Source organism: Toxorhynchites rutilus, chromosome 2 (assembly GCF_029784135.1).
Source record: "Toxorhynchites rutilus septentrionalis strain SRP chromosome 2, ASM2978413v1, whole genome shotgun sequence".
Taxonomy (NCBI): domain Eukaryota; kingdom Metazoa; phylum Arthropoda; class Insecta; order Diptera; family Culicidae; genus Toxorhynchites; species Toxorhynchites rutilus.
The window spans coordinates 273,161,882-273,188,047 of NC_073745.1; the positions used below are offsets into that span (position 1 = coordinate 273,161,882).

Genomic DNA, 26,166 nt, shown 5'->3' on the forward strand with positions numbered 1-26,166 from the left:
AGGACAGCCAGTCGTTTGTTACTTTCACGAGAATTGTGAACGATAAACGTCAGGTACAGTTGTATCCTTTATAGGGAAGCAATCGTTTCTGCTCAAATGAAACCCTTTCGCGGTGTCCAAAAACGCTACGCTATGCTCGCTCGTTTTTCATACAGCCTTGGACAGCCTTTCATTTTCGCGACAGAGCAAGAAGCATAGTGGTTCGGGGGCATATCATTTAAATGACCACTTTTTATTAATATTAAAGAACCAGATGCAGCGCTGGATGATCTTTGATGCGAGAGCAGACATTTATCAAAATATGTGCGATGCGTTATAAATGCATTTCCGCGTTGAGACTGGGACTGTAAAAAAACAAGAGAGAAACGCCCCTATCAGACAAAACGACCCACTCATTTTTTTTGGAAACCAGCAGGAATATAAATCCAAAACTTATGCGCAATACTGATACCTAATGACAGTAACCTACTACCCAAAATTTGGAAATTGTAACAAGATGATTGTTCAGATGATTTTTCTACATGATTCCTCTTTTTTTCCCCTGTTGGGTGTGAACCACTGCGTCGATTATTTTGAACTATTGTGGTATACCCTCTTTTCATACTACACTTCAAGCTTATCTACTACTTATTGATGAAGGAGTAGACTGAAAGCTATAGCGAGATAGGTGCCAATCAGGAATAATCTGTTTGATAAAATTTATAATCCTGATCGGCGACGCAGACCAAATTTCCTTGGGCTCCAGAATAGCTTTATCAAGGTGTTGAAGTCTGCGTCTAGTTAGAGCTCCGCAGTTACAGAGCAAATGTTCCGAGGTTTGGCCTTGCCTTGCTGATTATTGAATCTAAGTGCGCGTTCCAGTTTAGTGTCGCAACTATGTTAGCGACATCCTTTGCACTTTCAGGTCTTGTGAGGTACCTTTGGGAACTTTTTGTGTCGCTATTATAGCCAAAATTTGTATTCGAGTGGACAGATGTAGATCCCTGGAAGTGAGTCTTCATCAGTAAGTCTAGTACTTCCGAGAGAGTTTTAGTAAACGAACCGTCGTCCTTTTTAAGGGAACCTAGCCCGTTCGAGTGGTCTTTTTCCAGAGTCTTATTGAGTCTAGCAACGATTTGAGTATTTTCAACGCTTTCGCAGTTATATACCCAGGATTTTCGTTTGGATCGTCTCAGTTCTCTGCTGTACTCAGTTAGAGCCGTTTTGTATTGAGACCAGTCCGAAGTAATTTTTGCTCTGTTGAACAGTTTCCGCGCTGTTTTGCGAAGCTGTTCAAGCCTTTTATTCCACCAAGGAACGTTTCTTGTTGAAGAAACTCTTCTTAGCGGGCTATTGCTGTTGTAGGCGGAGACTATCGTTTCGTTTAATTGTTTTGAAGCTGATTCAAGCTGCTGAATCGACCTTATTTTTGAGTTAAGAGTTTTTGACTCGAGTTGAAGGGAATACTTATCCCAGCTGTTTTTTTTTTGATCTCGGTATTCTCTATGAACTGTCATGCCACCATCCCATTCAAAAATAATGTGTCTTTGATCAGAGAAAGACGCCTCTTCGGAAATGTGCCAGTTATGAATCTTGTCAAGAATAACCGGGCTACACAGCCTTAGGTCTAATGAAGGGTGTGTCACATCAAATTGCATCACGGAAAAAACGCCGTAGAAATTTAATTTTTAGGAATTATATCTTCAGCTTTCGTTTATAATCAGATAAGAGTGTATAGATCACGTTGGCCATGCTTCACGGTCAATTTTTCGTAAATTTGGAAAAATGTCGTCGAACGAAAAAGAGCGTCGTGAATTAATCCTGTGCACTCATTTCGAGAATCCGGAGTTGTCACATCGGGACATCAGTAAGATGCTGGGAATCGTCCAATCCACGGTCAGCAGAGTACTAAAACGATACTTCGAGAACCTAACCATCGACCGGAAGGTGAAGAACGGCAAAAATGGATGCTCCGTCAGTGAAAAAGATCACAAGCGCGTAGTTAAGCAGTTTAGACGTGATCCGAGAAGTTCGGTCCGGGATGTCGCCAATAAGCTGAATTTGTCAAGTTCATTCGTCCAGCGGACCAAGCAGCGGGAGGGCCTGCGTACATACAAGGTTCAGAAGGCTCCTAACCGCGACGAAAGGCAAAACATGGTGGGGAAGACGCGAGCCCGGAAGCTGTACACCGAAATGCTGACGAAGCCGCATTGCCTGGTAATGGACGACGAAACCTACGTCAAAGCGGACTTTCGTCAGCTGCCGGGCCTGTTGTTCTTCTCCGCAGAGGACAAATTCAGCGTTCCGGAGGAGATTCGCAAGCAGAAACTATCCAAGTTTGCCAAAAAGTACATGGTGTGGCAAGCGATCTGCTCTTGCGGAAAGCGGAGCGCCCCTTCGTGATGACCGGCACGGTAAACGGGCAGGTTTACCTTAAGGAGTGCCTACAGAAGCGCTTACTACCACTATTGAAGCAGCACGAGGGCCCGACCATCTTCTGGCCGGATCTCGCTTCGTGCCACTATTCAAAGAACGTGTTGGAGTGGTACGAAGCCAACGGGGTCACCTTCGTGCCAAAGGAAATGAACCCGCCCAACGCGCCGGAGCTTCGCCCAATAGAGAAATATTGGGCGATTATGAAGCAGGCCCTCCGGAAGAACCCAAAAGTTGTCAAATCGGAGGCGGACTTCAAGAGAAAATGGATTTCTGTTCAAAAAAAACTACAACCTGACGTTGTACAGAACCTTATGGACGGGATAAAGAGGAAGGTGCGAGCATACGGGCTTGGGCTCGAAGTATGAATGAAAAGAAAATGCCAAAAGTTGTTTAAAAGTGTCCAACTGTGAACATTTGAACAATAGAAATATTCTTACGCCGAAAAATGCGACATGTGTTGTGTATCGATAGAATAGGAATACTCTAACGCCTAAACGGCTAATGTGTAATAGGTAAAAATGTGTATCGATGAGATAGTAACAACATCTGAAAAATGTACACGATAAATTCGGCTCTGTTACAGCTGAATTGCTAGATGAGCCTAATAATAAAAATTAAACAGATGGGATAAAAAAAATATTTCACAAAATTACCAAAATTCCTATTTCGAAAATAATATTGATGAAGCCTCAATTGCATCAACAATAAATCAATACCAAATTACGGAGCAGAAAGGGCACCAGTGAAGTGCGATACATAAACAACTTAATGTCAACATTACGTTTTCTGTTCTTTACGCCAAATTTTGCTGGAAGTTGACGTTGACGACGTATGTGAACGCGACAATAAGATTTCTATGGGAGAATGTTGAAGAATTGTTTGGAGACCACAGTTAATCAGAGAGTAACGACAACGGAAATAATGTGAAATCAGTTCTATGTGCCTTCGTAGGCTAAGTAATAACTAACGAAGCAAATATGTTTCACACACAAAAAAAATAGAAAAAATCGATATCTAAAGGGTTATGCTGTCTCTGCTCGAAAACGAACGCATAAGCTAGCTATACTAAATACTGACCCAACCGATGTTACTGTATTTTTAACTGTTTTGTATGTGTAACAATCACCAGAACCTAGGAAAACATTATCTGTTTATTTTTGACGTAGGATTACGTCTTTCAGGGAGCTCACGTCTTTCAAATCATAAAACAGCTCACGTTTTTACAAAATAACTTCAAATGTGACGTATTACATTATACGGGAAGGGGTTAAATATATTTCATTATTTCGTATATCACTTTGGAATGCATAGTATTGTAATAACTTGTAACAACTCTTTTGTGGAAGGTTTGGTAAACCTGAAAGCGCCAAAGGATTCATTCTTGTTCTCGCGATGTCGAAATTAGTGTCCTCATTTTGCCAATGCCCTTTCCTACACCCAACGATAATTTTTAGCACATGTTATGGAATCCTGATTTATCACATTGAATGAGCCAAAAAATAACAGAAAATGCTCTACTCACCAATACGTGTATATCATTTGCAAAATATATATATGCTAAAGCCAATATGAGCCAATATGAGCGAGCGAAACAGGCAAAACATAGTTTGCCAAATACACGGCCCAGACAGAGGAAAATATCTATTCTCGTTCATGCTCTTCTTTCTCCTGTTAGAAAACACTTTCCAACTTCATCCCATGATGTGGTGCAACACTGTCACAGATCTATATAACAGCACTAGTAGCTATATGGTTAGCGTGATCATATGAAGCAGCTTTGCATTCCAGCCAGCCCTGGTTCGATTCCCATTGACGTCGTATGGACTTTTTTTTGCACAATCCCAAATGAAAAGAGGAAATAAAAAAAAGAGATGTCTGCTCCCATACATACAAACCTTTCTTGAGCTATTGAAACAGCTCATTATTTGCGCATTTGACCCTCCAGCACACGAAATGACATTATTTCTGCCAAAGATGGAATGTTTTCAGCCAACGCAAGTTTGAGTGTAGGCAAACTGAATACAGTCACAGGCAATTTTGCATCAGTATCATCACTGTGTGCTGAATCGATTACACGAAAGCGATGGGTAACGGTTTTCTGTTGGATGGCAACAAAATTAAAACTCGTTGATCGCTGTTGTACTTCCGGCGCTACCGCTACCGCTAATGATATCCGTAGTATGTGCGTATGTGCTCTGCTTCTCTGTTAGTTTATTTGATTTGACTGACGGTAGAATCACAAGGAGAGTGGCTTACGATTCAATGTTTCACTGGTACTGGTACTAACCAAAAGAAGCAACCGGAACAACTGCGGAATATATCTTTAATATAAGCGAAACACTGCATCGTAAGCCCCACCCCTTTGTGATTCTACCGGAAGTCGGATCGAATAAATTTCGTAGTTGCTACCCTGAAAGATCATTCATTTGCTAACCGCGAAGCACAGCTCATACACTAAGAGCTTCCGCAGACTGCGGACTGCAGGGCTAGTGCAAACAACGACCCAACTGAATCGGTACAACATGTGTATATGCATACTCTCCGTGCTGATTAAGAAACCGATCAAACTATTGGCCAATGAAAAGTCTTCAGTCTGTCGAGGCTCTTCCATCGCTTTCGTGTAATCGATCCAGCAAACAGTGATGATACTGCAAAATTGCGTGAGCTGCATTCAGTTTGTCTAGAAGAGTGCATTGGCAAAATAAGTACACAAATTTCAAAATCGCGAAAGCAAGAATGAGTCCATTGGCGCTTTACAGGGCCACCGGACCTTTTACTAAAGAGTTATATTAATACAAAAAATGAATTGTGAGTACAACCAGGTTTTTTATTCGGGGTACACGAACCTCGTAAAAAGAAACCGCGTTAATCGGAAAATCTGCGTAAAAATAGCATTGATTCGAAAACCCGCGTAAAAAAGTTTTAGTTGGAAAATCCGTGTCAAAAAGAACCCTGGTTTTACAACACATTGCTAATCGGATGGGAAGAAAAAAAATCCAAAACTGAGTTGTGTTTGTCGATTTAAACTGAGGTGAAAATTCATTCTATTGCGATTGCCTTAGTTGTCACCAACAACTGATTTCGGATTTTCTGTTGCCGTTCTGTGAAAGATACTGAAGCCCATCACCCATCACCAGATTTCGTGTAATCGATCCAGCACACAGTGATGTAATGGTGGTGACGGTAAATATGTTCTGGCGAGAATAAGAATGAATCTATTTAAAGCTGAATGTGAAAGAGGTATTTTCAATGATGAGAGCTGTGTTCTTCGATGGAAAACTGAATGTAAAAATTGAGTATCACAGCAGTTTCTGTCGCTGCCAGCTCCACCGATTCGGTTAGGATTTTCAGTTGCCATATTGCATGTTTTTTGGAGCGTTGTTTTTGGGAGCAATGGAGATGTCATTTTGCTAATGAATACTGAAAAGCTACTTAGATATTTCAATACGTTCAATGTCCCCAATGCTGCTCTAGACAGTCAGCAACCAGCAGTACACGTTAACACCGAGAGGTTATTTGACAATATGCTCAAATTAGCGGTTTATTGCTTCGTGAAACGAGGAAGCATACAGTCATCGGCCCTTGCCAATGTTACCAAATATGTGTACTAAAGAGTTTCATTCTTAAATTTCTATAATGTTTGTCCTCGGCAGCGATAATTTTGTAGTTCTAAGTTAAAAATGCCGTCGTCACCCATTTTTTTTTATTTCTTGTGGTCCGCGACACCATAATTAACACGTGTTTGTTGCCCCTACAAAAAAAGGTTGAGTACCACTGGCATAAGCAATCCCACATCAGGAATCAAGTGGAGCGGAATATTTGTTGTAAAATAACGATAAATTAACAGCGAGTGTTATAGTAATGCATCGCAATCCGGACGCTTTAGCGCTTACGAATATAACTTCAACTACTAAAAAATATTGACATATCGTAGCGCTAATTTTTATGTTTTTAGTACATTATCTGTATCATTAGTATATTTCTCTACGATAAAACCATTCATCAATTTCATCGAAATTTTGGATTTGCATTTTGAATAACCATGTTCTACTAGTCAATCCCTTTCGTTTGATACCCATATTGATGGGGTTCTGAGAAAATATGTTATCCACCATTTTGTAACGGCCGCCATGTTGGATTTACATTTTTCATCAATAATTGTATTCTACTAATCAAGCCCTTTCATTTGATACCTATATTGATAAGGGTTGAAAAAGATATATATGGCGCCATTTTGTGTTGCCGGCCATTTTGGTTTTGAATTTTTCATAAATAACTGTGTTCTGCTAGTCAAGCCCTTCCGTTTGATACTCATATTGAAGGGGTTAAGAGAAAATATTTTTTTTTTATCTGTATTATAGTGATTTTCAACTCATTTGGCTGGTTCGTCACTTTTACTTCCATTTTTGGAAGAATGTCGGGAGTGAGAATTGAACTCGTGACCTTTAGCGTGAGAGGCATGGATGTTATCACTACGCCAGATCGCCTCCTCTACAAGAGAAAATATGAAATCCGCCATTTCATAGCGGCCGCCATTTTGGATTTTAGATTATGATTATGAAATACGATTATCAAGATTATGAAATACGCAGTTTTATAATGACTGCAGAGATAAAGGTGTGTTCCAAATTTTAGATCAATCGGTCAACAGAAAGGGGGTTAAATTTCTTTTAATGTGGGACAGCGCTACAGACGAAGTTACAAAGTTTACCCACGTACATACAAACGGGTCATATAATCGACCCCGTCCTGTATACCGAAGAGTTTTGCGGTTTCCCGGGTCGAAAATCTTTGCTCCACACTCCATACTCCATACTAAGTATTCTAACATACCCTTATGCAACTCTTCCAATGAGAAACTCTCACGGTTAACTTTTGACCGTCCGGATTTAAAAGCATTTTCTGAAAGTGCTTTTTATTCCGGACATGGGTTTGTGAAATTCACATTGATTTTTGATTTTTAACATTTTTTTTGTTAACAGCTAGGTACCATGTTTGACACTAAACTAAATTGACACAATAGTAACTATCAGTCACATCAATTCAACATGCAAAAAATGTCATGGTTTTGGCATAATATTCAATAATGAAAAAGTAATGAAAAAGTGTCTGGATAAAAAAGCATCCGGATTCAGAAGCATCACTGTAAATGAGAAAATTCCCTTAAATGTTTCAATCAAAATAAGTGCGTTAAGATAACTTCTACGTTTGATCTTCCGATCTTCCGATTTCCGATTATATATGTATAGCACGATCATTCCTCATTTAACAATTCACATGGTTACAGGATTGGTTCGAAACAGCAAAGTGGAATATCTATACTTTTGTTTTGCACTAGAACAAAAAAAGTTTTCCTCCTATTTTCCAAAGAAGGCTTCTGTTCTGGAGAAAGAGCTCTTAATATTGTTGATTCCTATTATTTCCTCAGACAGGTCATCATATTAGTACGGTATGTTTTTTTTTTCCTTTATTAAAATTAATTAGGCACAGCTGTCCCATGGGGCAAATTTTGGCCAATCAATCATTATAGAATATACATAACATAAACTTAATAATAAAACAATTAGCTATGAGGAAACGATTACCCGCGGCTTACTCGGGGTTAGTTCCAAACACATTCACACACATACTTTCCAAACATTCAATAGTTTTCATTCTCGCATACGAAAGGATGGACAAGGGAAGGGGAACTAACTACCTTATACTAACTAATACTATGTGTTGGTCTAAAAAAGCGAAGCGAACAGTGTACCAAATTATAATTGAATTTTAGATTTCATGATGAATTCGTGTAAGAGCTTCATGGTTTGAATGTCCTTGTTTCCAAGAATATCTCGAATTGGTTGAACAGGAATTCCGTTCAGAATATTGGTTCGATATGCCCCGTAACGTTCGCACTCCCAGACGAGATGGTCAATGATGGCGTATCCCTTGCCGCAGTCGCAGAGATTCGAATCGGTGATGTTGATTCTGAAAAGATGACCGTTTTGAGTATAATGATTTGCCATTAGACGACTCATATTTTTTATGAACATCCGTGAAGAAACGATCTGATCGAACCAAGGTTTTGTTTTAACGGAAGGAAGAATACTGTAGCAGTATCTACCAAGATCACTTGCAGACCACCCTTGCTGCCATGACTCGAGTGCCCTACTACGGAGAATCGGAAGAAAATCGTGTGACTGAATTTCTCTGAAGAAGATCTCGTTAGTATCACAACCGCACTTCGCCAATGTATCAGCCATCTCATTTCCGGCGATCCCAGAATGAGATGGAACCCATAAAAATAGTACAAAGTAGTTGCACGATAAGAGATATGAAACGGTATCTCTTATGTACACCACCAATCGATTTGTCTTTTTTGATGTTTTTGTATTCTTTATAGCGTTCAAAACACTAAAGCTGTCAGAACAAATAAGGTATTTACCAGGAGGGAGACCTTTAATGTAATCTACCACGAATAAAATCGCTGATAATTCCGCCGAGAATATTGAAAAGGGATCAATCAACCACCTACTAACCTCCAGTTCAGTGCCAAACACTCCAAAACCCGCACACTCATCCTTCAGGGAACCATCTGTGTAAAATACAGCGTCCGCAAAATATGTTGACAACTTTTCTTGGAACAAGCTCTTTACGGAAATTGAAGATCTTCCGCTAAGCATATTTCTTTGCAATGAAGTATCAACCGAGACACAAGATATCGTAGAGGAAAAATCATAATCAAAGTAACATTTCATCGATGCTTCAGTTGTAGGCAGGGTGAGACATTCTCGATATGAAATAAGAAACCTTGATTGTGGATTCCTGTCGAAAAGAAGATCCAAGCCAATCCTAACGTCACTGGAAGCAATATGACAACTGACAAGGTATCTACAGTTCAACTCGTTAAAACGATTTCTGAGGGGCAAAACGCCAGCTAAAACCTCAACACTTTTTGTATGAGTCGACGTCATCAAACCCAAGCAAATCCTTAGACACCTGAATTGAATGCGTTCAAGTTTGATAAAGTGCGAATTTGCGGTCATACTAAAAACGAAACAACCATATTCCATCACTGAACGAATAGTGGTCTTGTACAGTTTGATCATGTCAGCGGGCTGGGCTCCCCACCAAGAACTCGATATAGTTCGCAAAAAGTTGATCCTTCTCTGGCATTTTTGTACCAAAATTCTATATGGACTTTCCAAATGCATTTGGTGTCAAACCACACTCCGAGGTATTTGAAGCTGTTTGACTGAGAAATTAACTGTGTATAGAGAGTTAGCTGCAGAGATGAAGGTGGTCTTCTTCTAGCAAACATAACAACCTCAGTTTTGGCGACAGAGAATTCAAAGCCAATATTCGCAGCCCATTGCTCCAGATTATTCAAGGATGATTGCAAAGCACTTTCTATGAACATAGACTCCTTTCCACGGCACCATAAAGCACTATCATCGGCAAACTGTACCAGTGTACAGCCGATCGAAACACAACTATCGATATCCCTGACATAAATGTTATACAACAAAGGGCTGAGAGCACTTCATTATTTTTGACGATAGAAGGTGAAACATAAATAGGGCCAGTTGAACGGGAACTTCAATTTGACACAGTTTGTGGCACAAAATATCAATCAAAACCGAGTCGTAGGCTCCCTTAATGTCTAGGAACACAGAGACTAGCTCCTCCTTCGACTCGAAAGCATTCTGAATATCTGTCGCTAAAAGTATTTGACAGTCTCTCGTACTACGCGCCTGACGGAATCCGTACTGGGTTGCGGATAGAAGATTATTCTTCTCCACCCAAAATTCTAGCCGATGTAAAATCATTTTTTCCAATAGTTTCCGGACACACGACAATAGACCTATGGGGCGGTATGAATCAGCAAGTCCTGGTTCTTTTCCAGGTTTGGGAACGGCTACTACCTTCACCTCCTTTCACGAGTACGGAACAGTGAAACTTTGGAAAATCCAATTTTTAATGAGAGAAAACTTTATACCATCTGTACCAGGCGAAGAATTATTACTCTGGGTTAAAGCAAGGTTAATTTCGAACAAATCGAAGTCTTTAATCAGATCATTTTCGGTGGTAGATAATTCTCTGAACTCAGGAAATGCACAAGGGACAAACGACGGACAAGTCTTGTTAGTAAACTCCTGTATCGATTCTGCATCATAATTGTCAACGCACGACGGAGGAGGATAGTAATTACGCAGTTTACGAGCTGTGTTCCACAATGTACGCATGGCTGTCTCTCTTGTCAAAGAGTCTATGAAGTTTTTCCAATAATTACGCTTTTTCGATTTGAACAGTTTTTTGCTACTGGCCTCAAGCCGTTTATATTCCAGGAATAAATGCATCGCACCACGTTTTTTGAATTCTCTTAATGCCTTAGAACGTTTCTTTACTATATCAGAACACTCTTTGTGCCACCAAATTGTAGGAGACCTACTAACTGAAGAAGAGGCAGGGGCGGGTTTCGTTTGTGCACGATGAGCAGACTCAACCATTAAATTAGAAATATAATTATGGAGGTCTGGTATGGCCACCTCGCAGCAGTCCGTGGCTCTGGAAATATGCGATGAATATTGTACCCAATCAATATTTTTGGTGATATCAAAAGGTACTGTAGCTTCAAATGAACCCCTTTCGGAAAATTTGACATGAATCGGTAGATGATCGCTTCCTGCTGAATCATCCAACACGGACCAGGAGCAATTCAGCGCAAAGCTTGAAGTACAAATTGAAAGATCAACTCGACTAAACCTAACCGGTGGGCAAGCCAAACGGGTTATGTCACCTGTGTTTAAAATGGAGAGATCAAACTCATCCAACAGATTGTATATTAAGTTTGCTCTACTATCATCGTAAGCTTCACCCCAAGCACAACCGTGGGAATTGAAGTCCCCGAGTAAAAACATCGGGCGAGGAAGTTGGTTGATCACATTTCTTAGAATCGGAAAACTCAATGGGCGTGACGGAGGAATATATATCGAAGCAACAGTAATCCACTGGCCACAGACATCAATAGAGCACGCCACTGCTTCAATTGGACCCAAGTTCACCAACCGAACACGGTTGTATGAATAATTGTTTTTGATACCCAACAGAACCCCACCAGCCCGACTATCGCGATCGGCACGAATGATGTTAAACCTCGGAACAACAAAGTTCAACTCCTTGACCAGAAAAGTTTCGGATAATGCAAAACAATCAGCATCGACACAATTCAAAAAGTTTCTAAAGTTTGCCTGTTTCGGCAAAACGCTTCTCCAGTTCCACTGGAACAAGGAAAAATTCTTTCTCGGCCGACCGGAATTAGCCATCGATAGTCAAGAACAAACCAAGGAGGGGCCAAGAAACGATGATTTTCGCGAGAATGGTGTTCAAGAGAGGAGATAACTTCATCAGTGTATCTGTCCATACAGGATTTAATACAAAAATATCAGCAATTAGTTGAATCAGACCTGTGATGTTCAGTTTACCTGAAGTTTGATCTTTATTATTTCGTTCATACTGCTGTGAAAATCCATGAGGACGGGGAGCTTTCGTTGGTGAAATCATGGGTTTGGGAGTAGAGACCGTAGGGCTTAACGGGGGAAAGTCTACTATGTGAATGACAGGCGAGGACTACTTCGGTTTTTTGGCGTGTTTTGGCATGGAAACATTTTTTCGTTTTGGTGCCGCATTCTGACTACAATGTGGAACCTCTTCATCCAAGTCCGTAAGTTCTCTGAGGGAATCGTACGGATTGTCATCGTTGACAGCAGGGGCGACCTGCCGAAGCATCTCGGCGTAACTCAATTTTGACTTATGAATCACTCTGTCACAAGCAAGGAAGGAAGGTATTGAATTAGAGAGACTTTAAACTCTGAGAGTTCATTCGTCTCTAAACTGTCACGAGCAAATCATGCCCGTTCCTTATATAAGGGACAATTCTTTACATCAATATGAACACTAGTACGGTATGTTATTGGTATGCTTATGTTATGTTATTTTCATGGTATGCGTTTTTTGTTGTTATACTCATCTTGTTACAAATTATTCTAAATATTTTTTAGCGATATCGAGAAGTATACAAATACACGATGAATTGTATAATATTCATAGTGCATTGTATTGATCGATTAAAAAATTGCCACAAATATTATATGCGGTCCGTAATCTATCAACCATAAAAATGCCCAATTAAATAAACCATGTGCAAACAATGAATGTAAATTACCCTTCGATTGCAATACAACATGTTATACGAATGCAATAGCATTAGGAAACACAACGCAACTTATGGTGAGATGTTTCTAGCCAAACTTCCGTGCACAATGTTTGTGCTGCGCCTCACAGCGCGCCCCGTTGGCCTCGAACTCGTCTAACGTTGGAACGTTTCTCAAAACAGTATCCACGATGCTCTCCGATTCGGCTGCTTGCCTGTTGCTGTTTCTGCTCGCACCCAGCTGCTCCGTTACAACCTGCTGCATTTTCCATATAAAGGGTTTAATTTTGCACATAAGCAACCTGATGCAACCCGTGTCTTCGGGCGGAGCTTGTTCACGATCATTCAAATCCGATTCCAAATAGTCCGTGAGGTTTCTATCGTGTACCGACTGTAGCACGGTGTTGAGTGCTGCAGGCGGCTTGTTGAGTAACCAGTCCAGGGGGGATTCTGATTTCAGAATCGCAGACTCTTCAGCCGTTGGAGGACCATCCTTGGCGACATGGTCCAGTCCGGGCTGCTTCGCCGAAAAATCAGGACTATGCCATCCATTTGGCTATAACGCACAGTGATCGGAAAGCCCTCGAATCGGGGGAATTTAATAGCTCCTATGAAATGCTTTCTAGAAGCATGGTGTCTTCAGCAAAGTTGATCTTAGGTAAGCTGACCAAACGTACCGTTTAAAATGAGACAGTACCGTATTTTCTGCTCTTTTTTCATTCAGCCATTTGTAACGTAGTGCACAGGAGAAAAATATTTGTAATACTGTCATTTCGTATTACTATTAGTTATCTTTCAAACATTTATTGGCCTTGTTGAATGAGATGATGTACCTGCCACTAAAGTTTCTGTTACTTTTGGTGATTTTATTAGAATTCTTTAACATAAGCAGTATTTTTGACTAGTGAGGTGCAAAGTGTTCTAAAAAATATAGAGACCTAAGTCCAAGACAACACCATATTGTTGACGCAGGACTGCGGAATTATTTTACTTGTTTATTACTTCGACTGCCGCTCTGCTTGTCCCATTTGCAGTTTGGTTGGGTGAATATCTGGACATCGTCATCCACGTCTTTTACGGAAACCAACCGAAGGTATGTGATTGCGAAACAAAGAGGCTTCAGTCGACATTTTAACATTCTCCGCTCAAAATCGGTTTTGGCATGGAAACATTTTTTCGTTTTGGTGCCGCATTCTGACTACAATGTGGAACCTCTTCATCCAAGTCCGTAAGTTCTCTGAGGGAATCGTACGGATTGTCATCGTTGACAGCAGGGGCGACCTGCCGAAGCATCTCGGCGTAACTCAATTTTGACTTATGAATCACTCTGTCACAAGCAAGGAAGGAAGGTATTGAATTAGAGAGACTTTAAACTCTGAGAGTTCATTCGTCTCTAAACTGTCACGAGCAAACCATGCCCGTTCCTTATATAAGGGACAATTCTTTACATCAATATGAACACTAGTACGGTATGTTATTGGTATGCTTATGTTATGTTATTTTCATGGTATGCGTTTTTTGTTGTTATACTCATCTTGTTACAAATTATTCTAAATATTTTTTAGCGATATCGAGAAGTATACAAATACACGATGAATTGTATAATATTCATAGTGCATTGTATTGATCGATTAAAAAATTGCCACAAATATTATATGCGGTCCGTAATCTATCAACCATAAAAATGCCCAATTAAATAAACCATGTGCAAACAATGAATGTAAATTACCCTTCGATTGCAATACAACATGTTATACGAATGCAATAGCATTAGGAAACACAACGTAACTTATGGTGAGATGTTTCTAGCCAAACTTCCGTGCACAATGTTTGTGCTGCGCCTCACAGCGCGCCCCGTTGGCCTCGAACTCGTCTAACGTTGGGACGTTTCTCAAAACAGTATCCACGATGCTCTCCGATTCGGCTGCTTGCCTGTTGCTGTTTCTGCTCGCACCCAGCTGCTCCGTTACAACCTGCTGCATTTTCCATATAAAGGGTTTAATTTTGCACATAAGCAACCTGATGCAACCCGTGTCTTCGGGCGGAGCTTGTTCACGATCGTTCAAATCCGATTCCAAATAGTCCGTGAGGTTTCTATCGTGTACCGACTGTAGCACGGTGTTGAGTGCTGCAGGCGGCTTGTTGAGTAACCAGTCCAGGGGGGATTCTGATTTCAGAATCGCAGACTCTTCAGCCGTTGGAGGACCATCCTTGGCGACATGGTCCAGTCCGGGCTGCTTCGCCGCTCCCCCTAAATTGGTCGCAATCTGAAATTTTAATATATATCACGTTCGCCGCAACCTGAGCAAATAATAATCTCGGACCTACCACATGCGCAACGAAGATTAGAACGTTCATAACCATCGCCCCCAATTTACTTCCATCTAGACCTATTAACTTCCACAGCATTAACATCAACGATTCCGCCGGTTGTTGTGACGTCCCGTTCACTTCCGGCTTCAAAAAGTCGCCCTGTCGCGAAAATCCTTTCGCTACCAGATCCGCCACATCCGATATTGTGTCGATGCCGAGAAACTTCCCCGCCATACGAACGCCCTGCCTAAGGTCCTGAATCAAATCTGCCACCACCGTATCAGGCCCGCAACCGCCAGCGGCCAGAAAAATCAGACCGACAATAGTTAGCATTAGCACCCTTACCCGCGCCATCACTGTAACTCGCTTTTAGCCTCCTCCTGGGGGGAAAGCACGTTTTGAAACTTGATCCACTCAAAGGCACACCAGCACTGGCAGCCGGTGGTGGCTTTACTGCTGGCGAACGCTCGCAAATCCGATACCGTCTGGCACTGCGAACCGTGCCTCCTCCGTGTTGGGTGGCAGCGGTGGCGGATAACAAAAGAAGTGCTAAAATCTCCGGAAAACCGTTTTAATGTTGGGTTGCCGCTAGGGGGATGAGAGAAAGAGACGAAACCATGCATTGGCACCAACAACGTGATGTTGACTGTCTGTCATGTCACCTGTGTCTAGCGAAAATCGCTCGCCCTCATGTGGAACCAAGCGAATGGATTGCGCGCCTCAAGCGTTGCAGAACTTTGTGCATGCTAAACGCGAAAGTGTGCTATGCGCTCTCGGGTTGAGATATTTTCTACTCAGAGCCGTTTTACATAGTTTTTTATTTCTTCTTATGAACTATATTGTGTTACTCGATGTTTGAACTTTGAAGAAGCTGATATTGTCTGGAGCACATTTTTATGAGGACTCAAACCTGTTGCTTGCTCTTGTGAACTTCTTTCTAGAATTTTAGGACAGAGCTCCGCTACGCACTTCGACAATTCTTGGGTTACATAACTAGAAGTCGATACATTAAAATGTATCCCAAGTAACATTAAGAAAAATCAGGACTATGCCATCCATTTGGCTATAACGCACAGTGATCGGAAAGCCCTCGAATCGGGGGGAATTTAATAGCTCCTATGAAATGCTTTCTAGAAGCATGGTGTCTTCAGCAAAGTTGATCTTAGGTAGGCTGACCAAACGTACCGTTTAAAATGAGACAGTACCGTATTTTCTGCTCTTTTTTCATTCAGCCATTTGTAACGTAGTGCACAGGAGAAAAATATTTGTAATACTGTCATTTCGTATTACTATTAGTTATCTTTCAAACATTTATTGGCCTTGTTGAATGAGATGATGTACCTGCCACTAAAGTTTCTGTTTCTTTTGGTGATTTTATTAGACTTCTTTAACATAAGCAGTATTTTTGACTAGTGAGGTGCAAAGTGTTCTAAAAAAATATAGAGACCTAAGTCCAAGACAACACCATATTGTTGACGCAGGACTGCGGAATTATTTTACTTGTTTATTACTTCGACTGCCGCTCTGCTTGTCCCATTTGCAGTTTGGTTGGGTGAATATCTGGACATCGTCATCCACGTCTTTTATGGAAACCAACCGAAGGTATGTGATTGCGAAACAAAGAGGCTTCAGTCGACATTTTAACATTCCCCGCTCAAAATCGGTCCCCTATGCCTAAAAAGGCGACCATGGTTGATCCGTGTGACTGCCACAGGAAGTACAACTCTAAGGGACAAAATTGGAAGGTGAAGGAGTTGAAAGCTTCTGAAAATGTGGAACGAGTAAAAGTTTCATCTGATCATTCACCGTAACGGTCTGTGTACAAATATATTGTTGCTTCGCTTTGATTTAAAGTTCCATCTCCACAACATCATAATAACTCAGGAATTAAATGTACGTAATCGTATCTGTCGCAAAAGGCATTGTGAAGAAATGCTTCAGACAATCCCTCTTCATGGGTTTTTCGCGAGTAATTAAGAGGAACTGGAACTGGAGTGGGGTTGCAAACAAGCAGAGCCTTCGGTATTGGGTGGCTGCCAATTCAAGGGAACCCATTGTATTATTATTTTTTTTTTTATCTGTATTATAATGACTTTCAACTCATTTGGCTGGTTCGTCACTTTTACTTACATTTTTGGAAGAATGTCGGGAGTGAGAATTGAACTCGTGACCTTTAGCGTGAGTGGTACGGAGTTGTACTATATTTACACTCTCCAAAGGCTACAGTATACAGATTTTTAACCGTTTCAGCATCTAAGTCCGATTTAGCGCATGAAATGTTAACATGGCGACAAAAGGCTCTCTGTCGCACCACTGAGCGTTTTTTTTCGAAACAGGTTTTTGACATAGGACTATGTTTTTGATTTATATATAGGGTGGTCACTCTACGAAAAATGTAACGATTTATTAAGAGTTTTCAAACGCATATTACTCAAAATGGTTATTGCGACATAACGGGTGTTAAATAAAAAATGAGAATTTATTCAATCACATATAAAAAAAAATTTCATCGATTTCAGTAATTTTTAGTAATAACATAATGTATTTTCTTCAAAAAAATGTCAGTGAATGTTTGAGTAAGGACCGTGATCTGCTGTTCGACGCAACTTTGTCGCGATGCTCTCACAAGAACGTTGTACGGCACTTACGTCCATTTTCAGGATACAATTCCGGATTTTTGTAGTCAGTTGCTCCGTGTCCTTGGCCCTCTAATTGTTTTTATACACTAGGGCACTGAGTGAGCCACTGAGTTTGGCACTGAGTTTGTTGGGTTACGATATTTCGGCACGAACGGTATCTTTTTCTCCTCAAGATACGCCAGCGTCTTCTTGGCGTAATGGGAAGACGCCTTGTCCGGCCAGAAGACGTACTTCCCATCCGCGTGATTCTCGTTCAGGAACGGCAGCAGGATTATATCGAGGCACTCTTCTCGATAGATTTGTTGGTTGATTGCCAGACCGCTCGGCTTAAACCAAGGCTTTGAAATGCCCCGGTCGGAAATGGCGATGTACAACATAACCTTTTTTTCAAACTTGTGCTTGAACTTGTATTTCACTTCAGGCGGTGTGGATGACTTGTCGCTGGAGTAGTAATTATCATTTCCTGGAATATGCGTTTTGGACAGCGGAAAATAGCTTTCGTCGTCCAGAACGAAAGACGTCCCGCGGTATTTTTTGGTCATCCACCGACACTGTGATTTAACCGTCTCAATCTGCTCCTCCGTGTACTCCGACAACCTCGTCTTCTTCCTGCAGACGATTCCTTCCATCTTGAGGGTCCGATGGATCAATACGTGGGAGCAGCCATATTTCCGACCAGCGTCACGCAGGCTGGTTGCGTCCTTGTTGTCAAACAGCTTCTTTAACGATGTCTTCCTCTGCTTCGTCATTATCGTCACCGGACGACCACTTCCGACCTTCCGCTCTACGTTCCGGGAACCCAGGATACGATATACCGTACTGACAGGTACATTTTCTTCCTTAAAATTTGCCACCGTGAACTTTATTCCTTGCTGGAAATGCGTTTCGTAGAACCGTACAATGCGTTCGCGGAGCACGTGCTGTTTCGACGCCATCTTTGCTTTGACTAAATTCAAACTAGCAAAACCAAACACGCCTACTGTTTCTAGGGAGCCCAAAAAGCAATTTTCTTGGAGAAAGCTCTTTATTTGAGTTACTGAAAGGTATTGAAAAAATTCTTATTTTTTATTTAACACCCGTTATGTTGTGTTATATATCATTAGACAGGAAATTTATCCAGAATTTTTTTTTTGCTTGCAACATGAACAGTGAATATAGTAAAAAAGTTAACAAATTGACGATCTAATTGGGTATGTTTTCTTTCGATTGCTCTATCCACTCGCTTCCTCCCCGACGCAACGAGCAATCTTTTTGCCCAAATTCGGGCGTTAGCTCATAATGTGAGTTGATGCGTAAAATGAATTATTCTCCATTTACCGATAATAGGCATTAATTTTATATTATATTGTACGTTGTCCAATCACTTTGTGCTCAATGCATGTTTTTATCGTGTAGGTCTCACTACTAACAATTTGTGTAATTGTGGTCCAGGATGTCATAATATCGAGTATGTTGTTTGGTTATGGATACAGGTACATACAGGAAACGGTTTTTCCAGAGCATCCATTTGATGTATCAAAAGAGAAAAAAATACAGATTTTTAACAATAAAAACTCAATTTCAATGTAATTATTTTATATTTTGCTCTTGAACATTGTATCGAGCAAAACCATTCTTTGTGACATCAGCTTTAGAGAGACTTCTAACTTCTTGTTAGTTGGAGAGAGACTGAGTATTAGACTGACGGATTCGAATCATGCCGAAACCAACCCGAAACAAGTCGATCCGGATTGAAGAAAATCGAACCGAAACAAAACGAAGTAAATTTGCGTTGACGACATTGTGCTTCGTGTGTTCGTGACGGTATTGTGCTTCGTGCACCCGATGGGACGTCCACATTACACGACGAACCGAATATGCCGTCCGGAAAAGGCCAATCGGCATCATTCGGCATTATGTGGACGCGCCTTTAGAAAACGCGAATGGCTTATTTCTATCCACAAGCGGGCGGGGCTTATTTGCAATATCTCCTCTCTCCACAGTGTCCGTACGAACGATGTGTAATGTATAACATATCAAACAATTTTCAGAGAATTTCCTATTCGTTTGGTGTGCAAACCATCAACTTCCGTTGGCAGCAAAAATAGTTATTAACGTTGAAACTATGCCATAAAATCGTGACATGTTTCTGGCTCCTTTGCTGAAGGACGTAGTTTTGACGTAGAACTAATTGATTCAGGTTAAATATAGGAGGCTGAATTTACCAGAACTGTGGAAAATCTTTCCGATACTGCGATGGAGTACATTGAAAAATGGAAGACTATTCTAGCAGAAACATAACAGTATTACACTGGAGTCGCTTTTTACGCGGGGGATACGTGCCGCGTAAACGAAAACCGCGTAAAAAAAAACCGCGTAAATTCCAAAATCCGCGTAAAAAAAAACCGCGTAAATTCCAAAATCCGCGTAAAAAAAAACCGCGTAAATTCCAAAATCCGCGTAAAAAAAAACCGCGTAAATTCCAAAATCCGCGTAAAAAAAAACCGCGTAAATTCCAAAATCCGCGTAAAAATAAACCACCCTAAATTTTAAAATACACGTAAAAAACTAATAGTCAGTGAATTATTGATATAAAATGCAACCCATATTCAAACAAATTGCATATTGTGTGCATATATTGCGTGACACAAGGCTTCACGAAGGTAGCTCCTTGGCCGATTGCATGTAAATACCTGTTTAACCGTTTGAGTGCGGAGAAGCGCGATAGCGCTCCTCTTGTTTCTGCGGGGAGCACCTTTAAACATAGGATTTTGTCTTTCTGGAACATGTTGGGGGTACAGATTGAAAATGTCCAGATTCTACCGCTTATTGCTCATCCATTTTTCGATGGATTTAACACGTTAAGCCCCGATTTTTTCGTGCTCTGCTTCCCATTCAGCGCGCATCAAGAGCGTTTGAACAATATAAGTGTCGGTCCCAGCTCCCGAAGATACTTATTGTATAAATAAAAAACAGTCAGAGATTCAACTAGAAAGTAGTTACAAGTAGGTTTTTACGCATTTTATGCCTGTTTTATCTTTGAATTATCTGTAAATCGCTACAAGTTGTTGTTCCGTCCAACGTGCAACAACCGAGTGGTAAGTAAAGAGCTGTTTGGTTAGGTGGCATGACCAAAATACGTAGAAGCATATTTTAACCCTGCCTCAAATTACTATTTTAACAACAAATTTCAAATGTAAGAGTATACAAACTGTTTCTACAGTATCTTATATATGTATTGGCTACATTGAATTGTTCTAAAAGCATACCTATCTGTTATATGGTCGGTGTTAAGTCAGACCGGGCCATGTGACATTTTTATGATTTCGAGAAAACGAACATAAAGTTTAATGCTCTGCAATTTACAAAGCATTTAATTTTTTCGTTCAATATTGTTCTCAGAAGTTTGAGCTACTCTCTGCCAATACTGTGATGTATGATAGTTGTAAAAAAACATCAAGTATCATGCCAAAAAAGGCTGTTATTTGGCTGCCTATACGTACAAAGTCCGCTCTGACTGAACTAAATGATGTATTTTTTGAGAGTTGGTTCACTATGACTGAACAATTCCGAACAGTATTCGTCAATATATCGTCAAATTTGAACTCATTGTCATCGTTACAGCCTAAATCGCACTCTGAAATAGTATATTTTGCGATCATTCACACTGCATTTTTCACTGATCCGTTCAGTCGGAGTGAACCAATTTTATTTTTATGCAGTCGGGCACAGCGTGTGTTGGTGATGGCTAGCTCATAGTTGCGCTGTGGGAGGGGTACTCGTGGTTTGTGGGGTCGTGTGCAAATTATGTGTGCTGCTAGATGCTGTCGCTTCAGTTCGTTCGGTGTGGAACTGAACACATATAAAAGGACGAAATCGCATTAAGAAGTTATTCGTGATTTAACCTTGCAGTGAAAGTTAAAGTGAAAGTGCAGTTCCTGAACCGTGGTGGTTGTAGAGTCTAGCCAGTTTGTGTTCGGTCGAGTTCGGCCAGTTCCCAGCGAGTTACCCAACCTTGGGGGTAATCGTGTGCAGTTCCGCTTTTCGACAGTTAGCTGAAGACGTCAGCAGTATTCAAAATTTTTGATTAAAGGCATACTCTAAAATGGCTTCGCAAAAAACCGCCTTCAAAAAAAACAGATCAAGAGTGTCTCTTTCTTTGGAAATGAAGCTCAATATTTTGGATGCCCTTCAAGATGGGAAATCTGTTGCAAACGTCGGCAGGAATTTAAAAATCAACGAATCGACTGTGCGTACAATTAAAAAGAATCAAGATAGCATCAGACAGACAGCAGCTCAGGGCACTATCTATGCAACAAAATCCTCATCATATACACGAGATCCATTGATGGTCAAGATGGAAAAGGCACTTCATATGTGGATCGAAGATCACGCGCAGAAGAAAATACCCTTGGATCAGGAATTAATAAGGGAGAAAGCTTTGAGCCTTTACCTTTGGTTAGAGAAGAATGAGCCGTCTTCAAGTAAAAAGAAAGACTTTACCGCGAGTAAGGGATGGTTTTATAACTTTATACGTAGTAATTCCATTCGCAACGTTAAAATCAAGGGTGAATCCGCATCGGCCGATGTTTCGGCTGCAAATAGTTTTCCTCCAAAGCTCGCTAAGATCATAAAAGAAGGTGCGTATCATGGTGACCAAGTGTTCAATGGAGATGAAACGGGTCTTTTTTGGAAAAGAATGCCGTCTCGTACCTACATTACGCAGCAGGAGCAATATGCCAGTGGTTTCAAAGCGGCCAAAGACAGGGTTACCCTGTTATTTTGCAGTAATGCTTCAGGCGACCTTATGTTGAAACCGCTATTGATCAATCGTGCTATGACGCCCCGCTCGTTGAAGGGGGCTGATTTCAACAAACTGCCAGTGCACTGGAAAGCTAACACTAAAGCGTGGGTCACAAAAGCCGTTTTTGAGGAATGGTTTTACGATATGTTTATTCCGGAAGTGAAAACATACTTGGAAGGAAAAGGTTTGGAGTTCCACGTGCTTTTGATTTTGGATAACGCTCCAGGACACCTAGTTATCAAGCACCCAAACGTTCAAGTTGTGTTTCTTCCACCGAATACAACTTCTTTGTTACAGCCTCAAGATCAAGGAATAATTGCTGCTTTCAAGAAGTTGTACATTAAACAATGTCTTCGGTACATCCTCGAAAAGCTTGAAAGCGATGAAACGATGACGGTAATTCAAGCGTGGAAAGAATTTAAGATAAGAGACGCTCTGACGTTCATAGGAAAGGCTCTGTCTTCTATGAAATCTAAAACATTGAATTCGTGCTGGAAGCCACTATGGCCAGAATGCGTGAAAGCTGGTTCAACAGACCCTTCAAATGTGGAAGAATCAGAAATTCTCATTCTGGCACATGCAATTGGAGGGAAAGGATTCAAAGATATGGATAGTAGAGACGTTGAAGAGCTTCTTGAAGACACCGAAATTGAAGATGATGAACTGATGCAGAGTTTAGTCACATCGGAGCCTTTAGAGGACGATGAAGACCGGGATATCAAGCCATGTGATATCGAAGACGGGAATAAATTAGCGGATACCCTCGTAAAACATTTTATGGAAAAGGATCCTTGTGTTGAGAGAGCCGTTTCATTTCGGAATGATTTGAAACTGTGTATGCTTCGCTACAATAGATTGAACGAAAAAACACAGCCAACAGTTATCGATGAAGGTAGTGACATTGATGTTTAAAGTGAAAAGTATTTTAATAATATCTTTACAGATGACGAGGATTTCAGCTTACCATTGGAACGCAGACGATCTCGTCCGATTTCTTCGGATGAGGAAGATATCGCCACATCATCTAACCGCAAACATCCACGTGTTGCTAATGATAGTGATTAGATCAATAAAAGAAATTCTTTTTTCCACTTGACTACAATAAAATTGATTTATGAATACATTGGTAAAAATATCATGGTAAAAAACTAAAAATATGTTTAATTAAATTTGTCTAAATTCCGAAAACATTTGTTTGTATTGTAATTTTTTCAAATTGCAAAAATGCAATTTGAAAAAATTACTTTCGAACTACTGGACCGCTTCACATGATCGATATATCAAATTAAAGCCAATTAGCTAGTCTTTCTTGAAAAAATGTTATACTAGCAAAACAGTTGGATTTTGTTTTCGTAATTATTGATTGTATTTGTTTGCTTATAGTTTACATGATCCAAGGACGCTATATTTTTTTATGTTTCTTGAAAGTTCTGGTTTTTCCACACAAGATAATCGAAAATCAGAAATGTGATTTTTATCGTTTTCGAGTTATGAGTTTGCCGATGGTCCGAAAAATCAGATTTTTCTCTTTTTCTATAAATAACTTTTTTCTAGAAAGAAGAAGCTTTCAAGAAAAAAATATTTAAAATATAGTGCCCTTGGTCACGCAACCATATAAACTATAAAAAACAAGTACAATCAATAGTTACGAAAACTTGGCAAAATTGGTTGTACTGTTCGAAAAATGAGAAAAAATGTTACTCTATGTTTCTATATTTTGTATTTTATATGAAACATCTAAATTGGTAAATTTTATCAACAATTAGAGCGACAAAAACTCTAAAGTTTTTAATTTGTTATTAATTTTATCAAAAAAAAAAATGCATAATAAACTTGATTGTTTCTTGAAATTTAATTGAAGCTTTCTGAACGCTCTATAATTTGTTCTTCGACATCTAGCTCCTATATTTTCTTATTCCGCAGCAATATCATTTTAAACAATTCCTGGTGAGTCTTCAATTAGAATTTCCTAATTACCACGGTTTTTACTCCATTGTACTTATAATATCCAATAAACTTTCACCTTAACTTTGAAATATTACTTTTTTTCTTTCTTGAAAAAAGGCTATTTGAGATATAAGACTTTTTTTTCAAACTGAGTGTATTATAGTCCAAAATTGTATATAATCGAACCATAGATAATCGTGTCAGTATATAATCGACTCTGTATATAATAGAGTGAATATATTACTTCAGAAATCCGGTTTCATTATTGTGGTTTTAGTTGAAAACCTGACCAAGAAAATTCATTTTGCTTTCGTTGGATTGCGCCTGCGAACTATGTGCTACAAGAACGGAGCTTACAAACATCTTTACATCAGTTGCTCCACAATTGGACTGTACTTGCATCCTAATTTGTGGACTATTGCTGTATTTGCCTGAAAATATAGTATCCAAACTACAGTTCGGAATATGAATCATGCGTCGAAACTTGATTCAAATTCCGATCACTACTTTAATACTAATTTTAAAGAAGATGTCTGCATAAAAGATTTCTAGTAGATCCATACCTTTTATAGCACTTAACATGAAAACAGCATACAAAATAGTTATACAACTACAAAAACTGAAAAACTGCGGAATTTGCTAACGCAAACAATGTGTTATTGGTTTCGACACATTTTTTGCAAATGCTTAGTCTTATGAATTATAAGCTGTATCGATACCTGTAAATGTTATTTGAATGTAGCCAATACCTCAAACAATGTCAAGGCTTTCATTATTCTATTATTTATAACATTAAAGTTTAGTAAATTTACATTTGAAAATTAAGTGTTCGGAATTTGAGACAAAACAGTACTTTGAGCTCCATCAACCAAATGTGTCTATCTTTTGAGTCGTAGTAAATGATATCTGCTTCTATGAAATGCTATAATATGCATGAACAAATTCAGTTCAGAAAAAAGCAAAAAGCGTTTGAACTTTTTCACCGTGGAGAAATATTAGGTTGTCTTATGTCCGATTGGGGCAGTCTTTCTTTGGAAAAAGTAAATAGCCTTTGTGAATCACGAATATACATATTTTTACTGGTAGATGAAGAACAATCGCTAAGATCGGACGCAAATAGATAGCATCCTTTTCTCCAGAATAGTAAAAAAAAACTTGAACCCTCGAAACTGTATTTATTTCTATACAAACATTTGAAACAAACCATCTCGATTACTACGGCAAAAAACTTCACCACATATGGTTAAGGGTGCTTCAAGTAACTCAATTTTCAAATTAGGCTTTTCAAAAGGAATTACATTGCTTAAAAGTGGTATCTCTCATTCGTTCAATAGATTATTTTCAAAATTATACAAATGAATTTCGAATACTTATTCAACCATTGATCAAAATATCCGACAAATCTTTTGACATATTGTAAAGTGACAGTCAAAAAATATACGATGTTACATACTTCTGTCCGGTACTGTGAGTAAATTTAACACTTAACGCCCACGTTTAATCTGGGAAAGCAAATAGCGCAAAAAAAGAAAATGTAGAACTGGTTTTTCCTAAATGAACAAATAAATTCCTATTTAACAATCATAACATTTTCCCCTCCAACAAATATGTCACCAGAGGAGAATTTTCGATCATTGCTTTCTACGGAAATCAAGTAAGGACGCAATACATTTTAGATGTAAGGATAGTTTTCAAGAATTGAGTGTGAAGTGTGAGTGTGAATGAGAATGTATGAATGTATGAATGTGAACATTGTTAAAATGTCCTTACATCCCATCCTTTTCCTAATGAAAATGTGTCACCCTTCTAAACTCGAGTCGACCGCGAGTAATCGGTTTCCTATTTTATTAACCATAGAATTAAGGAAACATGTT

General features: G+C 39.7%; 3 protein-coding genes across 6 annotated transcripts in view; 2 read left to right on the forward strand and 1 right to left on the reverse strand.

Annotated features, from left to right (window-relative positions):
- LOC129764402 (EGFR adapter protein-like) overlaps nucleotides 1-26,166 on the forward strand; it is a 205,003-nt gene that overhangs the window by 106,834 nt on the left and 72,003 nt on the right. The window lies entirely within an intron of this gene.
- LOC129764403 (uncharacterized) lies at nucleotides 14,128-15,349 on the reverse strand. The gene is made up of 2 exons (XM_055763438.1): nucleotides 14,939-15,349; nucleotides 14,128-14,877 (listed from the first exon to the last, which is right to left on the reverse strand). The coding sequence occupies exons 1-2, from the start codon at nucleotides 15,275-15,277 to the stop codon at nucleotides 14,416-14,418; spliced, it is 801 nt and encodes a 266-aa protein (XP_055619413.1). The 5' UTR covers nucleotides 15,278-15,349; the 3' UTR covers nucleotides 14,128-14,415.
- Nucleotides 19,897-25,623, forward strand: LOC129764400 (tigger transposable element-derived protein 1-like). The gene is made up of 2 exons (XM_055763427.1): nucleotides 19,897-23,237; nucleotides 23,289-25,623. Exons 1-2 carry the CDS (start codon nucleotides 21,647-21,649, stop codon nucleotides 23,408-23,410), a joined length of 1,713 nt encoding a protein of 570 aa, XP_055619402.1. The 5' UTR covers nucleotides 19,897-21,646; the 3' UTR covers nucleotides 23,411-25,623.